Source organism: Salmo salar, chromosome ssa14, assembly GCF_905237065.1.
Source record: "Salmo salar chromosome ssa14, Ssal_v3.1, whole genome shotgun sequence".
NCBI lineage: Eukaryota > Metazoa > Chordata > Actinopteri > Salmoniformes > Salmonidae > Salmo > Salmo salar.
Genome location: NC_059455.1, coordinates 28,000,809 through 28,019,155, shown reverse-complemented (window position 1 = coordinate 28,019,155; position 18,347 = coordinate 28,000,809). Strand labels below are relative to the sequence as shown.

At 42.5% G+C, this 18,347-nt stretch overlaps 1 protein-coding gene across 7 annotated transcripts; it reads left to right on the top strand.

Moving 5' to 3' along the window:
* Positions 1-780: 780 nt before the first annotated feature.
* On the top strand, positions 781-15,011 carry LOC106569174 (BTB/POZ domain-containing protein KCTD1). 7 transcript variants are annotated; one of them, XM_014140230.2, is made up of 7 exons: positions 783-1,152; positions 1,333-1,408; positions 2,049-2,198; positions 7,852-8,030; positions 9,177-9,321; positions 10,213-10,518; positions 13,554-15,011. In XM_014140230.2, the coding sequence occupies exons 3-7, from the start codon at positions 2,169-2,171 to the stop codon at positions 13,716-13,718; spliced, it is 825 nt and encodes a 274-aa protein (XP_013995705.1). In that variant the 5' UTR covers positions 783-1,152; positions 1,333-1,408; positions 2,049-2,168; the 3' UTR covers positions 13,719-15,011. The 7 variants fall into 7 exon arrangements, with proteins under 7 accessions (XP_045550119.1, XP_013995707.1, XP_013995705.1 ...); XM_045694163.1 differs by lacking the exon at positions 2,049-2,198 and having other exon boundaries at positions 781-1,152; XM_045694162.1 differs by lacking the exon at positions 1,333-1,408.
* The last annotated feature ends 3,336 nt before the right edge of the window (positions 15,012-18,347 follow it).

Genomic DNA, 18,347 nt, shown 5'->3' with positions numbered 1-18,347 from the left:
ACTTTCTTCTCATTAGAGTTTTGAATAGCTTAGTTCAGGAAGGACAGATACAGCAGATGAACATCAACATCATTAGAAATTTTTGCTGCGGTTATGGAGAAATTAACCGCATATTATTCTGAAACCTAAGATGGTGAATATATTTGCATAAACGTGAGATCCTTGTATTCCCCATTCAGGGCAACTAGTGGTTTTAACAGCAGGGGGCGAGAGAGAGGATGGAATAATTTTTATTTTATTACTGTGCTTATTTGTAAAGGGGGGGGGGGTCAACACTGGTGTTAATGTATATGCAGTAGATGGGGTTCACTGTTGAACATAGTTCTCTCATACTAAAATGTAGGGTGAATAAGTTATATCTGGCATGTGCCTCTGTTATAGGGAAAAGCCATGTAAAAGATAAGGATATAATTAAAAGTATTTTACATCCAGGTAAGGTAAAAATGTCATGTTCTGCATTATATATATATATATAAATGAATTATACATATATATAAATTATACATATATATAAATGAAAGCAAGAACTTCACTCAGATGGCACAATGCCCTTTGCTGTCAATATCCCGCAGTTTGATACTAAAAGCTTAAGAGCCTCAATCTTCCTGAAATTATGCATGGTTGAACGTTTGAAATGAGCTCGTGCATCAGCCCCAGGCCCTGATTCAGACTTGATTGGGGCAAAGCAGGCTGCAAGTGCTTATTTATATAACTACGTCATTTGGGAGGTTGGCCAAAGAAATAATAATAATAAAAGGAAGTGTCGATTTTCCATTAGAATCCATCGACTTAAAAAAGTTGATTGTAATCAACTAGTTGTGCGATGCACATGCTGTGTCCGTTTATGTTTGAGCTCCATATCTTAGACGACACGTTTGGAAGAAAAAAATTAAAAAAGACTCAACCAACAATCTATATAATTATCATCTGCTGCTGCTTTTCCTCCCTGGCAAAGAAACACTTCATCCATTTGCAGAAATCGCCCGCGGGAATGTTACATCAAAACTAATCATAACGATTAAAATCTGCTTTTCTGTGCGAGAGGAAGGCAATGGGCGAGGATGTTGTATGCCGAAAAAATTTGCAAGATATCTTTATACGATTTTATGAAGAAATATAAAATACAATTTCAAGAAAGGCCGACGCACTGCTGTAAGTGATCTGCTCTTTAGCTCGGAGTTTTATTGTGGAGATTGGTTTAGACTGTGGTAGAGACATGAGCTAATTGTATCCTGATCTTTGCCTTGAGGGGTTTCGGAGCCCTGGAGCAAGTACTCTCTGTATTTTGTTCTGTCTACCTTAGCCAAGCTATTGCATTTCTCACCGGTGTAGGAAGGGAAGCAGCTCGCAGGCGAAATCGGAGGGAAAGGGTTCTCAAAAAGATACTTTATGCCCATCCATGTTTCAGGTAAGCAGAGAATTATTTGGTTTGCTAATATTTCCGAGGCTGGTTTGACTGGGACATTCAAGGCGCAGTCGCTTTTACGCATGTGCCAGGCGATGAGCACCATAGTTCTAACAAAAAATATTTAACCACTTCCTGGATATTGTTCGGTGTTTAACAACTGTATGTTTGTTAAAGTAACGACGACTGGCTTCAAATGCTTATTTGTATTTTCACCGAATTGTACGACCTTCGTTGAGCAAACACCGTAGCTATCCGCCCGTGTGAATTCGCTCCTGGCGCATTCGCCTACTTCAGCCCCAAACACATTATCGTCTCCGTTTTCCCCGTCGGACTTCTTGTCACACTCTTATTACGAACCGAGTTTAGGCATTTCGATACAGGCTTTTCCTATATTCGTTTGTCCTAAACCAGTTTCATTTCCTGAATGCCCCAGATCTGGCTAATGAAAGACGCCATTGTGGAGTAATTTTGCCGGAGGGGATTTCTTATTTTGTAAAACAGGACGTACCTATTCAACACACGTCAATGCAGATTCCGTGAATAATCTCATTGTATTCGCCATCATTTTGTAACGAGAACCTTATCTATGTAAGCCAAGACAAATGTAGGCTACAGTATTTTCCTTTTGCTTCCCATATAGATCTCTTGCGGGGCTGACCTATACCCGTGCGCAGGGAATTCCACGGTACAGACGCGCCACTGCAAATAATTAAACTCCCGGGCGGAAGTCTGGATCTATGTTTGCATCTTTGTAGCTGTGATGTTATGGAGACAAAACATGATATATATGGTTAGTATTATCAGTGTACAAATTCACATTTTACATTGTTCTTGTAATAAATTAGCCTGCTAGTATGATATATGGACACAATGAACACACTAATGCAACTTTGAACCTCTACTTGCCTTTTGCCAATCTAAATCCAACTGTATGCAGGCTGCTGGTAACAGATTTGTACGGCTATCCTACAAGTTTACACAGATGTTTGTGCTCCATTATGACACCCGCTATGTAATTATCTAATTCTAACCAAGACACACTGGTGCAATGCATGTGATTACGTAACAAAATAATATTCTCAACCTTTTAATGCCAGGAAGTAAAACGCGCGCAGATGTTGGAACAGTGAAGTATTCCTATTCCTTACTTTTGAGTAAAATGCGTGGCTGTAGGAGCGTTCACTGGAGGGCGCTGTTATGACGAGCAATATTGGCATCTGTGCTTAAAAGGGCACCATGTCTCACATTGCATTGTAGTGTCCACTTATTTACAGAATTTAGACGTAAACAGACATGGTTATGATTTCGATCCCCAATTAGAACTATATCAATAAGTAATGTTGGCATTCAGCATTTTTCCTCTTATAGTAAATTAAATACATTTCCATGCAGTTACTACTTGAGTAATGTGCTTCACTTCTTGTCACACCTGAGAGGAGCTCCAAATGTACAATGGGCAAAACAAATATTAAATGGCCATAGGCAATAAAGTGGACACAACTGCCATCCTGTAAACACTTGACTAGTGACTACCTGTGACTTGGCATTTCCAATCAGGCCATTTACACCAAGTGTTCCAAATTACAAGGTACAGTTGCACTATGGGAAATGAAGGGCTTCTTAAAGTGATGATGCTACACCCATTATTGGATTATTACATGTTTAACATTTTTAGGACTTGATGGGAGGGAAGATACCTACGATACTCCTTCTTGTGCATGTAGCCTTATTACATTTAACAATGTTTGTTCCACACACACCATGTAAAGTATTTGTTGAAAACTGAACACCAAAACGGAGTGCAGTCCGACAACAAAAGCGTTGATCCATTGTGCCAACTCCAGATTTGTTTGAACAGGTTGGGGTGTGGATGCGGTCAACACAATTACACCAGACTAGGATAAACAAGCAAGTCACTTGCGACAGCAATTCTAAATTTGTTTAGCGTGTTCTTGCAGTATAAATGTAGGAACTTGTGTAGCAAGGGAACATTGAACCACTAACAAAGGGTAGAGCATGTGTTTTGTATACACATTGCTATGTGGTAGGCCTACATTATTCAAAATGGCAACAGGTGGGAAGACTGACTGTAGCAGTTCTGAAAGGAAAAGGGATGAAGGGAATGGGTGTAGTGTGTCAGGCCACACATAGCATTGCGCCATCATGGAATCCGTGCTATTGCGGTGCTTTGCATCGTGTTGCTTGTCAGGTTCTACTGATGATCTTACCACCTCCGTATTCTGGGTTATAGCTACGCATAATCCTCCTGGTGGTCCATGCCACGGTAGACATGAGTTTTAGATTTGTACTGTATGGGTTGAAGGGTGCTCCGACTGTTTGAAGGTAGGAGTAGTCAACCTGAAAAAGAATCCACAGGACATGGTTTTAATTTGAGTTGGGATGAAGTGGTTGTGCTACAAGTACTCAGTCCTATGCTCCCTTTCTCCCTTTCTATCTCCCTCGCTCCATGGCGCGCACACACACTTTCAAGATTCTTAGCAGATTCTCAACTCCATCTACTTTCATGATGACAAGGCTCTGAGGAAGCCAATTCCAGTGAGCTGGTTTACAGGACTTACTTTCTCCACACACACCATCTCCCACAAATTAGTCGGGGAACAAATTACCTGCATTCTGAGTGTGATCCCACGCACTTTGCTGGCTGCCGTACACAGGTCCCCCTTTTGAAGAGCGGCCGTGTGATTTCTTCCTCTTTGTTCACCCCGCGGGCCCCTCTGCCTTCTGCGAGAGGGATTCTGGAGTTGAATTTTAAAACTATGCATGGCGGCTGGCTGCCTGCGCTTATCAGCTCTTGCACAAACGAACTGCATGCAAATCAGGGCAGGATCACACACCACAGTGGAGGCCTGCACTCAAAGGCAGGCTTAATTGCTAATTGGGTATCTAGGTGTGAAACCCACACTGCCAAAACTGAGAAGAAAAAAAACATGGATGTTTTAATGCCAGTTGCGGTTGTTTTTAATTAATTTATTCCATTTTAACTTATTTAAAATGAGTGGATTGGATTTCCTGAATGTTTTGGGGAAACTAACCCAGGAGAGTGTAATAGTCAACACCAATACTTCCAACATGAATCTAACATGCAATGTTTTTTGAGATTCTGTTTGGTATACACTACAATAAGAGGTCTGATGTTGTGGATTCAAATGTATCATATGACCTGTTCATCTTTGGACATGTTTTATACCTCTTTTTGGAAGTGAAATTGTCATTGTGTCTCTCTGATTGGCCATTTTAGATTAGGTCTAGAAGTGACTGAGAAGTCTGCATTTTTCTGGTATATACCAAGACCATAATGCTTTATATGGGGAGCTGTTTTTTGGTCTGTGTGAGAATGGTAGGTACCAGACTACTTTCAAGAAGGGCACCTGCACATAAGTATTAATGAGATGAGACTAAAGTAAAGCCTATCACAGACACGCCATTGTGAAACAAAGTAGAAATGTATCCACAACAGTGACACATCAGGATCCTGCTAGTTTATGTAAAATGGGTGGGAGGGTCACTGTTTTCATTTGCTCTTAATCTCCACCACAATCTTAACAGCCCTCCTGAATATGGCCCATTGTTCTGTGAAAATACTATGTGAGTAAACAGGTCTTTAGATGGTGTGCTACAGACTAAAAGGGTCTGTGGAAAGGTCAAGTGTTCATCCAGGGTCGCCAAAACACCCTGGGGGCTAGTGTGTGTGCCTGTTTTAAAACTAAATGCATGCTATTCAATCGATTACTGCTCGCCCGTCCAGCATCACTACTCTGGACGGCTCTGACTTAGAATACGTGGACAACTACAAATACCTGGGTGTCTGGTTAGACTGTAAACTCTCCTTCCAGACTCACATTAAGCATCTCCAATCCAAAATTAAATCTAGAATCGGTTACCTATATCGCAACAAAGCATCCTTCACTCATGCTGCCAAACATACCCTCGTAAAACTGACCATCCTACCGATCCTCGACTTCGGTGATGTCATCTATAAAATAGCCTCCAACACTCTACTCAACAAACTGGATGCAGTCTATCACAGTGCCATCTGTTTTGTCACCAAAGCCCCATACACTACACACCATTGCGACCTGTACGCTCTCGTTGGTTGGCCCTCGCTTCATACTCGTAGACAAACCCCGCTGGCTACAGGTTATCTACAAGTCTCTGCTAGGTAAAGCCCCGCCTTATCTCAGCTCACTGGTCACACTCGTAGCACGCGCTCCAGCAGGTATATCTCACTGGTCACCCCCAAAGCCAATTCCTCCTTTGGTCGTCTTTCCTTCCAGTTCTCTGCTGCCAATGACTGGAACGAACTGCAAAAATCTCTGAAGCTGGAGACGCATATCTCCCTCACTAGCTTTAAGCACCAGTTGTCAGAGCAGCTCACAGATCACTGCACCTGTACATAGCCCATCTGTAAACAGCCCATCTATCTACCTACCTCATCCCCATACTGTATTTATTTATCTTGCTCCTTTGCACCCCAGTATCTCTACTTGCACATTCATCTTCTGCACATCTACCATCCCAGTGTTTAATTGCTATATTGTAATTACTTCGCCACCATGGCCTATTTATTGCCTTAACTTACCTTATTTGCACTCACTGTATATAGACTTTTTATTTTGTTCTACTGTATTGACTGTATGTTTTTGTTTATTCCATGTGTAACTGTGTTGTATATGTCAAATTGCTATGCTTTATCTTGGCCAGGTCGCAGTTGCAAATGAGAACTTGTTCTCAGCTAGCCTACCTGGTTAAATAAAGGTGAAATAAAAAAATATATAGATATATATCTGTCTCGAACAAAAAACAAACTGGTATCTGCAGTATTTTGATGTCACTGAATACTCTGCACTGTTTGTTACTGTGAGCTTTGTATTTTCACCAAGGACTTGTTGCCAGACTTCTGGAAAAGGTTTAGTTTCTGATTTCAGGCTAGATGGAAAAGTAATGTTCAGCCTTTGTTAGTGCTTGAGAGGCAGCCGGAACAAATGATGACTGGGGGAAATGGAGGGTGAGGAATAGAAAGGGCAGACATGCAGTAAATGCGACTACCTGCTTTTAAAACGGCGACAACCTTAAGAAACCCCGAGGCACTAGAATGCTAATGTTGTCCGGGGCTTTGACTTATCCATACACCATTGCAAAAGTGGCAGTGACTGCCACAGCATCGCTCTTGTGTGTGTACTGCTGCCATCCATTAACGCATCTCCGGAGTCTGCAGGTAGAAACAGACAACATCTCCAACTTGAAGCCTGTTTTTCGTGCGCCAGGTTTGATAATGGACGCAACGGATATCATGGATTTAACGCATCAGAAAACGAGAAAGCGCCCGCGTCCAATCAGTTCTTTAGATGAGTCCGTAGTACACGCGTCCCTGAAACGAATCTCAATGCGAACGGCGGAATGCGGGGACGCTCCGTTCATGTACTCAAGAGGCGATCTCTTACCTGCAGCATCACTGAAGCAGAATGATCATTCTGTGTCTTCCTCACCAGCCACAGTTTTGTCAGCGCAGGTAGGCTAACGGAGATTTAGTCCAATTCGTTTCAGCAAACTATGGTCAAGTTACTTGCGATGTGACATGGTTGCAATTCATTGTAGGGGCTTTGTTTGATGTCTACTTCCTAGTGCCTACCCACCAATAGTGGAAGTTGTTGGATATTTATTTGACGTGAATATCATCAATGCCAAATAACTTGAATGTATTTTCCCACATTGATAAGATCGGTTCAGCAGAGCAAATATCATTTGATTTAATCCCGGGTTTTATAAATATTTTGCACATCCCAGTGTAATTACTACTTAATAAAAAATATATAACATTACATTTCTCCATCCAATGACATTGTTTTCATATTGTGTAGAGATGGACCTGCTTTTCTTATTGGCTCAGAGGGGGGTCTTGAACTTGTGGTTAAGAAACTCAATTTGTTCTGTGTGCCATTAGATATTGCCAGCTAATTGTGTTTTTAGGTTAGCAGGGAACGTTTCTTCTAAATCTTATTACATTATTCAAATCTAGACCGACTATTGCTCTTTTACAGTGTGTGTGAAATTGCTGTTCCAAATTAATTTGGCTTTGGAAGATGATTATGCCCAACAGATATGGGGGGGTGTGGTTGGTAACATTCTAGTCAAGGTCAGGAAATACTATGCTAGTGTAACTCAGAGACCTCTATTCTCTCAGTCCTGACAGAAAAGAAGAGTTGGACCGTAGCCAACTATTTAACCATAATTTATTCAGAAATATGAGAATATTGTCTGGCCAATCAGAGAACTGCAATGTTTTTAACTGGTGCACATTTACCAATGGAAAAATACATATTTACATCCATATTATGAACAGATAATTTTCATGGCTTGACTTTTCAGTCTGTACTCTCCACCATATTGATAGTCATTTGTTGATAATCATTCATTTGTGCTAGGATAACCGTTCCAGCATGTCCAGGCCCATGATCACCAGATCACCAGCATCCCCCTTGAGTAACCAGGGCATCCCGACGGCTGCCCAGCTCACCAAGTCCAATGCCCCTGTGCACATTGACGTGGGCGGACACATGTACACCAGCAGTCTGGCCACGTTAACCAAGTACCCAGAGTCCAGGTAAGCGCATGTGACCACTCACCTATTAATGCAGTTCCTCAATTGCAAATGACTAAACATATGTCATTGTTTTGGTACCTGTAGGTACAAAACGCCAGTGTTTTCATCTATGACCTTCATATGTGGCTCTAGAGGGGGTTTGGGATGATTCCGAGGTTGAAAGTGAGATGATGAGCCTAGCCCATGTCAGCTGTGTTTATCTAGATTTGGTCTCTGACTCCATAATGTCATAATTTGACAGCTCAGAAAAGTCAAAGTTCACCCAATCACAATGATTCAGCACTCAAATGGATGAATGAGGTGGGAAAGATTGGATTTGAACACAGGGCTTGATATTACACTTTTTCATAATTCAAACTCATATGATTATTAAGGCTATTCTACATTACGCTAATTACTATGAATCATCACAATATTTCGACACAATACCAAATACAAAATGGCCACCTTTTTTCAAGCCTGCCCCAGAGTTATTTTGAGCAGTAAACATTTGCAGGGCTCAAAAGTCCAAACTGCAGACAAAAGCATCTCAGTTATTCTGACAGATGTCCCAGCAGCAGTAAAGGGCCAAAGGGCATGGGGCCATCTGGAGGCAGGAGGGCCACTGCAGCCTGAGGCCGGGCCCCCAGGGCGCCATCCTGCCTCGGGCACCTCTCTACCAGCTGGCCCTGACCCCTCCATCAGACCACAGCATAGCTCTCATCCATGCCGCTTCATTTCTATATTTATTTATTTCTCCCATTCTATTTCCCTCTCATTCTGTCTGTGTGTCCCTCTTCCTCTCTTTCTGTCTGTTTCTTCTGTGCGCACTCACTGTTTTTCTCCCTCCCTCCCTCCCTATATCTCTCCCACTCTCTTTCTCTGCATGGAGCAGAGTAATGTGTGCATCACTCAACAAAGGTGTGAAAGAAATCAAACACTCCTGAGTTCACCCACATCCAGTGAGTCATAGAATCTGCACATGAGTCACTGTCCTGTAGCCATTTTAGGTGATATTTCCCTGTGCTCAAAACCACACCTGGTGTACTGTCAATTCAAAATGTATAGCTCAACTCAACAGTAGCTGTAGTTTGTTTGGCCCTATAACAAATGCTATATTGAAGGAAAACAAATAACTGTCTCTGGCTTTTCTTTCTCTCCCTCTAGAATCGGACGTCTCTTCGATGGCACAGAGCCCATAGTGTTGGACAGTCTGAAGCAGCACTACTTCATAGACAGGGATGGACACATGTTCCGCTACATACTCAACTTCCTCAGGATCTCTAAGCTCCTCATCCCAGATGACTTCAAAGTGAGTGTCCCTTCCACTGCAATCAATCAGCTAGCCATCACTAGTCCCCAAACGTTCAGGGGAACAAAGTGGACACCTTAGTCATGGGTAACCCTCAGTACTTGGTCTCCCTAGGATTGGTGCTGACAGATTACATACTGTGTGGAGACACAAGTTCTGAAATAGTGTATTTTTTTTATTTTTTATACCTGTGTTTCTAGATAAAGTAATCTTAAAACAGGTGTTAGAGACCTTAGTTTTGCAGTAGTATGTTCTGTACTGAGTGTCCAGAAGAATCACTCATCCTCACTGTAAGTGACACATTTGTATTCTGTTTGCTAGATTTTTGCGTCATTTAGCCCTTAATTACAAACTTGCCCCCAGAGAAAACAAATAATCACATTATCTGATGGACTGTCCACACAGTGACTCAATCAGGGGGAAAGGATATCAGCTAAAATAAGCAAAGACTAAAGACTAGCCCAAGTTCACACCGAGGCCAAATTCACCCTGACAAATGTGCAGATGTGACACTGAGGAGTCTGAGAAAAATTGAAAAGCCCCTCGGTCCTATGGGTAAGATATCCCACAAGGCCTCAGTGGTTTTTTTTGGTAGCCTAGATACCTGCCTGGTCTTCACACAGTTTGTTCGTATGAATGTCTATTATTCATGTTTGTTCTCATTCCTGTTATGGTTGATGGAACTCTTCCAGCATCCTCTTTGGCCATTTATTTTACTAGGCTATAGAAGTGGAGGCATTGTGTTGGGAACCAATAGTTCTTTCACCCATATGAAAGAAATGAGACGTGAGGAAAGGAGATAAGAAAGCTGTAATACAGTATTGAGACTTCCTTTGCCTCAGCTTGACTTGTCCTATCCTCACTGACTTGTCTCTGTGCTGCCCCCTGCAGGACTACAGCCTGCTGTACGAGGAGGCCCGGTACTTCCAGCTGCAGCCCATGCTGGCCGAGCTGGAGCGATGGCGCCAGGACCGCGACCTGGCCCGGGTGTCACGCCCCTGCGAGTGCCTGGTGGTACGTGTGGCACCCGACCTGGGAGAGAGGATCACGCTGAGCGGAGACAAAGCCCTCATCGAGGACGTGTTCCCAGAGATTGGCGACGTCATGTGCAACTCTGTCAACGCAGGCTGGAACCACGACTCCACACATGTAATCCGCTTCCCGCTCAATGGATACTGCCACCTCAACTCCGTCCAGGTGAGGGCCGAAGACGCCAGACACACGTGGCATGGCCACTATAAGGTCTACACCTGTTGTATTCGGCGCACGTGACAAATAAACTTTGATTTGATAAGGAGACTCCATGTTCACCCAATATGGATGTTGTACAGTAGGCTAGATACAAATGTTCATCAGTTATGATGAAACCATTGTCTCAGTCAGAGATGCATCAATAAATGAAAGCACAGAGACATTATTAAATATATAGGACAACGTTTCCTCATCCTTACTGTATATTGCAGGAAGCTTTTCTCTCGCTCATACACAAACCACTCAAGTGGATGCAGTGGAGAGAGGGACCAAGACAGAGAGGGACCAAGACAGAGAGGGACCAAGACAGACAGACAGACAGGGGGAGAGAGGGCTCCATTCAGCTCCCTGGCAGGTTGTCCTGAGGCAGGGCCCATAATTCTGTTTGGTTATTAAAGCATGCCGGCGGTGGGTGCTGTATCTGGGCCTAATGGAGGCAGGGTGTGTGTGTGTGGGGGGGACTGCCAGCAGTGGGGGGACCTTTGTAGTTCTGGTGGGGCTCTGGCCTGGGGCAGAGGGAGAGAAGGGCGTGCTGAGCAGCCCACACTGAACCAAGTGGCACCGAGAGAAAGAAAAGCCCTACTGATCCCTGGGGCCTCTTTGATGGAATGTGATCCTGCCACCCTCCGGACACGTCTGTAAATGTCTGCAAGCCTGCAGGATCAGGGACAAATCTATGCACGTGCAGAGACGCACAGATCTTCAGTTTCTTGGCAATTTCTCACATGGAATAGCCTTCATTTCTCAGAACAAGAATAGACTGATGAGTTTCAGAAGAAAGGTCTTTGTTTCTGGCCATTTTGAGCCTGTAATCAAACCCACAAATGCTGATACTCAACTAGTCAGAAGGCAGGTTTTACTGCTTCTTTAATCAGAACAACAGTTTTCAGCTGCGCTAACATAATTGCAGATGGGTTTTCTAATGATCAATTAGCCTTTTTAAAATGATACACTTGGATTAGCTAACACAACGTGCCATTGGAACACAGGAGTGATGGTTACTGATAATGTAAACTCTTATGTAAACTCAGCAAAAAAATAAACGTCCTCTCACTGTCAACTGTGTTTATTTTCAGCAAACTTAACGTGTAAATATTTGTATGACCATAACAAGATTCAACAACTGAGACATAAACTGAACAAGTTCCACAGACATGTGACTAACAGAAATGGAATAATGTGTCCCTGAACAAAGGGTGGGTCAAAAGTAACAGTCAGTATCTGGTGTGGCCACCAGCTGCATTAAGTACTGCAGTGCATCTCCTCCTCATGGACTGCACCAGATTTGCCAGTTCTTGCTGTGAGATGTTACCCCACTCTTCCACCAAGGCACCTGCAAGTTCCCGGACATTTCTGGGGGGAATGGCCCTAGCCCTCACCCTCCAATTCAACAGGTCCCAGACATGCTCAATGAGATTGAGATCAGGGCTCTTCGCTGGCCATGGCAGAATACTGACATTCCTGTCTTGCAGGAAATCACGCACAGAACGAGCAGTATGGCTGGTGGCATTGTCATGCTGGAGGGTCATGTCAGGATGAGCGTGCAGGAAGAGTACCACATGAGGGAGGAGGACGTCTTCCCTGTAACGCACAGCGTTGGGATTGCCTGCATTGACAACAAGCTCAGTCCGATGATGCTGTGACACACCACCACAGACCATGACGGACCCTGCACCTCCAAATCAATCCCGCTCCAGAGTACAGGCCTCGGTGTAACGCTCATTCCTTCAACGATAAACGCGAATCCGACCATCACCCCTGGTGAGACAAAACCGTGACTCATCAGTGAAGAGCACTTTTTGCCAGTCCTGTCTGGTCCAGTGACGGTGGGTTTGTGCCCATATGCAACGTTGTTGCCGGTGATGTCTGGTGAGGACCTGCCTTACAACAGGCCTACAAGTCCTCAGTCCAGCCTCTCTCAGCCTATTGCGGACAGTCTGAGCACTGATGGAGGGATTGTGCGTTCCTGGTGTAACTCGGGCGTTGTTGTTGCCATTCTGTACCTGTCCCGCAGGTGTGATATTCGGATGTACCGATCCTGTGCAGGTGTTGTTACACGTGGCCTGCCACTGCGAGGACTATCAGCTGTCCGTCCTGTCTCCCTGTAGCGCGGTCTTAAGCGTCTCACAGTACGGACATTACAACTTATTGCCCTGGCCACATCTGCAGTCCTCATGCCTCCTTGCAGCATGCCTAAGGAACGTTCACACAGATGAGCAGGGACCCTGGGCATCTTTCTTTTGGTGTTTTTCAGAGTCCGTAGAAAGGCCTCTTCAGTGTCCTAAGTTTTCATAACTGTGACCTTAATTGCCTACTGGCTGTAAGTGTCTTAACGACTGTTCCACAGGTGCATGTTCATTAATTGTGTATGCTTCATTGAACAAGCATGGGAAACGGTGTTTAAACCCTTTACAAAGAAGATCTGTAAAGGTATTTGGATTTTTATGAATTATCTTTGAAAGACGGAGTCCTGAAAAAGGGACGTTTAATTTTTTTGCTGAGTTTAGATATTCCATAACAAAATCTGCTGTTTCCAGCTGCAATAGTCATTTACAACATCAACAATGTCTCCACTGTATTTCTGATCAATTTGATGTTATTTTAATGGACCAAAAAAATATGCTTTCCTTTCAAAAACAAGGACATTTCTAAGTGACCCCAAACTTTTGAACGGTAATGTATATCCTTTCATTTATCTTGTCATTATTATTTTTCTATATTATCTGTTCCTCTCGGTTCTATCATCTCTAATGCCACTCCCTTGTGCTAGACTTGGGCACATGTTGTCACTGAGTTTGTTTATAACTACTTAATACTACCCGCTCTAACATGATTGGTTCTCTGTGTGATGGGAAAACAATTGTTTCTCATCATCTCTCTCCCTTCTCTTCAGGACAGCTAAATGTTTCTCTTTGTGTAATATCTAAACAGTGTTAGCTATCATGTTACCTCAACCAACCTTCTCTACTTGTGTCCACCAGGTCTTGGAGCGTCTGCAGCAGCGTGGCTTTGAGATCGCCGGATCCTGCGGTGGGGGCGTGGACTCATCCCAGTTCAGCGAGTACGTCCTGAGGAGGGAACTGAGAAGGGCAGGCCAGCGAGGAGGGTCTAACTCAAACCGTATAAAACAGGAGCAGCTGGACTAGACCTCCCAGACACCTGGGGAGCTAGACTTTTTTTTTCGGTGGCAGCCAAGCACTAGACGAGAAGCAGCAGAGCTCTGTGGATTCTGGGTATAATGCTGCGCTCATGTGCTAATTAGTACTAGGAAACTCTGAAATGTACTACTTGCTAACTGGTTGAACGTGGCACATGTATAATTACAACCACTTTGCATGTCGAAAATGTCTGAGTTTCCTAGCTCCGACTAGCACGTGAATGCAGCTTTATCGTTTTGTTTGATTGTCATTAAACATTTTTTTACTTGAGAAGAACCACAGAGAAAGAGAGTGACCAAGCCGCGACAGGAGGTTTTTTTTGCCATAAGAAGATACAGAACATTTTGATAAGTTGATATCTCAAGGATATTTGTGATTGTTCATGCCCCGCCCCATCAAAATATATAAAAAAAAAAGGATGAATACTTTCCCAGGGTCCCCAAATAAAGTTTGTTTTAAAACTTTGAACCTACATTAGGTTAGATATGATTTCCATGATTAAGACCGTACAAAATGTAAATGGTTTGATCGCACATGTAGTGCAAGGCCATTCACTAGTGATTTGCAGTTTTTATTTACCCATTGGCATATTTACCAAGTCAAATTGTTCTCCCTTACTATAAAAACGTTCACTGTGTTGCTAGAGGCAGACAAACAGTGCTATACATCATGGTGTTGTGAGAAGATCTTGGTTAGCATAAACACCATTCTTTTTAACAGAACTGAAACATTATCCACACTCTTATTCACACAGGATGTTAAGTATCGTGATACATACAAATGAAGTGTTTTTACTTTAATCAAAGTTACCTTATTGGATTTTATAATATGAAATATAGTTCACATTAGTATTATCAATATTTTATGTCATAGACCATTCTATACTCACTAAATGAAAATGATTAAGTAAATTATTATAAGAAATGTCCCTGCATTGCCTCTGTTTTGGGTACTAAACCTAGAGAACAGAGGTGATTAATTCAGAGGAGCCACAAGATCCTATTGAGTGACCTACTGTAAATGATATTTGCCATTGTATATGTTTTGTTTTTTTACATTGAAATGGATACCTTTTTAACCGGCATAATGTTGCCTCATAAATGACTGAACAGATCAGGCTAATAGTATAAGACCCAAATTTAACATTTATTCTTAGGACATTGATGATGTGAAGTTTGATTATCATAAACTATTTCTAACGTGATCTACCTACGCTCCCTAGATTTGAGTAAAGAGGAATGTAGCACTAAAATGTGAAATAAATCTTCAACTGAAGTTGTACTGATGGCTGATCCATTGTGTGTTGTTATGGTGCTAACAGAGAGAGTAGAGTGTTTATCATTGTACATGATATCATGGAATAGGTGTTGGTTCTTGTTGTATGTTCAACACAAACAGGCCAACAAAAATTGATTGTTGCTTTGCATTTCATCAATTTCACACACCCTTAAAGGATATTCCTTTAATATAGTGTTGAATAACACAGAACATTTATTTTTTTGTGAACATATGTTTAATTTTGGTGTTATAAGGTTGGTATCTACATGGAAAATAATTTTAGAATTCTGTTGCAGCTCAAGTCAACTAAATAATCCACAATGCAATGCTCTGTCAATGGGCGCGCTGGCTGGCTAGCGAGGTAGCTAGCAAACGAAGCTAAACACAATAATTCCAAAGACCATATCAGCATGTAAAGAAGCTAGTTAGTTGTAAAATTGCCTAAACAAACTATCAATTTAGGTGTCTACAATCTCACCATGTTCAACCTGCAGATCGACGTGATTAACAGACTGGCGTCTGACATTTGCAATGGCAGATATACTTTTGAGATGGGGAAACGCTGCCCATGCTACGTCAATGGTGCATTCTGGACGATTCTAGGACAAGGAGGACTCTCCTTCAAGGAGTGAACGGGAGTCTATTGGGCGCTAGCTAAAATACCCAACATGAGCACAAATTTCGTCAATAAGAAGTTCAACATCACAAATCTTTTCCGACATGTGAGATTAACTTGCTATCTGTAATATTGTATAGCTTTAGAATCGTGACATTGTGTACTTTCGATGCAAAAGGCACTTTTCTCGACATACACTGATTTAGAGAAGGGATTGCGTGGCGATTAGTTTAGCAACCGCGTGACGCGGCATGACCACGTGAACACGATTGGTTGACAGTCTGCTGGGTGGGGCGTTTATATGTTCCTTCATTCATTGGATTCCTATATCCTTTCTATAATATCTCTGGCAACGACGCCATGCAATACAACCTGAACTAAAGAGGTGGAAAAATGTGCTAGACCCTCCGTTAAATTACACATTTCTCGAGGTAGGAACATTGCAAAAATATGATCAATGGCTCATTTGAGAGAACATCCTGCCGAGTTATGACATCGGCCAATATTGAAATCTGACATGTATGTTAGACGTTTTCGCGATCTAAAAGTCGTATTCCTATTAACTTCCAGTGTAGTGAAGGCGACTTTATCACGCTGCTACGTCATACCGGACGGATTGCTGCCTGCTTGAACGCCAATAACTCAGACACAAGTGAAACATGAAATGATCCAGGGAATCGATAGAACATCACTCAGATGAACAAAAACAATTTAACATTCAAAATGGGTGAACCTTTCCTTTAAGTTAGTGGTTATGAGAATGTTAATAGATATCAAGTAAATTTCACCCCCATTCTCCAATGCTTTCAAATCAAACGAAAGTTTATTCGTTGCATACACAGATTAGCAGATGTTAAACCAGGTGCCACAAAATGTTCGTGTCTAGCTCCAGCAGAGCAGTAAGCATCTAGCAGTACAGTACTAACACAAATAATTCCCCACCCCCAAGAAATGAAGAAATATCAGAACAAGCAATGTCAGAGTCCAGAATATAAATACGTGGTGTGTATAGACAGTATGGACAATATTTAAACAGGAAAAGGTATGTACAGCAGTAGTTATATAGGCTGAGATATGTTAAGAATACAGCATGGACATATAAAGTGAGTAATCAATTAGCTTAATTTCTCAGATCAAATAAAATTTCAACAAAACAATGTTGCAGGAGTGCTAATCTTATCTGTATCTAACTACAGAAAGAATTCATTATGGAAACATTATTAAAGTGACCGGTGTTCAATGACAATGTACAAAACATAGGGCAGCAGTCTCTAAGGACTCAGACACCGATAGCGTTTGCTGGCTGAGAGTACTTACCACCTCTGAATGTAATTTGCACACTGTGTGCGCACCAATTTTACATGTAGAATATTTAGAAAAATGTAAATAGAAGCTGTTTTTCAGACGCTCTGTCCCACCTGTACAGTCTCCACCTGCTAGATGGTAGCAGGATGAACTGGCCGTGACTCAGGTGGCTGAGGTCCTTGATGATCTCCTTGGCCTTCCTGTGATAACGGGTGCTGTAGATTTCATGTAGGGCAGGCAGTGTGTTTCATCAGCAAACTTGATGATTGCGTTGGAGACTTGTGTGGCCATGCAGTCATGGGTGAACATGGAGTATAGGAGGACCCAGTTGCATAGGGAGGGGTTCAGACCCAGGGCCCTAAGCTCAGTGATGAGCTTGGAGGGCACTATGGTGTTGAAGACTGAGCTGTAGTCAAGAAACAGAATTCTTACATGGCTATTTCTCTTGTCCAGGTGGGATAGGGCAGTGTGCAGTGCAATGGCGATTGCATTGTCCGTGGCTCTGTTGGGGCGGTATGAAAATTGTAGTTGGTGTAGGGTTTCTCCATCTCTGTCATCTCTCCCTTTCACTACTGTGGCATATTCTTTAAACTTTGTGCTGGCTAGAGGCACATAAACGGACTTTGCTTTACATCATGGTGTTGTGAGAAGTGTGAGCTACAAAGGTAATGCTTTGCTTCAGACTCCGAGGCAATACCTGCTAAAGGATTTGTTTTGGGTAGATTGGTGGCTAAATTGCTCTTTACTTTAGATATATTGAATAAAAACGACAGCTCCAGACACGTCCTGACAGTTGTGTTTCCACATATCTCTCCAGGATCACAATATAAAGTGAAATCCCACACAGAGTGCTGTCGTACTGTCTTCATTCCTCTTGGCACAATGTCCACTTTCTTTTGCCTTTTTCTGCGCTTTTCTTTGTATATTGCGTTCCAAATGGCATCTTATTCCCTACTTTTTACCCAGGCCCGTAGGGTTCTGGTCAAAAGTAGTGCACTATAATAGGGTGTCATTTGGGACAGTCACTGGAGTACAGTGCATACGGAAAGTATTCAGACCCCTTGATTTTTTTCCACATTTTGTTTACATTACAGCCTTATTCTAAAATGGATTGTAAAACAAAATGTCCTCAGCAATCTACACACAATACCCCATAATGACAAAACAAAAACAGGTTTTTAGAAAAACTGAAATACCTTACTTACATAAGTATTCAGACCTTTTGCTATGAGACTCGCAATTGAGCTTGGGTGCGTCCTGTTTCCATTGATCGTCCTTGATGTTTCTACAACTTGATTGGAGTCCACCTGTGGTAAATTCCATTGATTGGACATGATTTGGACACAGTGGCCGCCATCATACTTAAATGGAAGAAGTTTGGAACCACCAAGACTCTTCCTAGAGCTGGTCGCCCGACC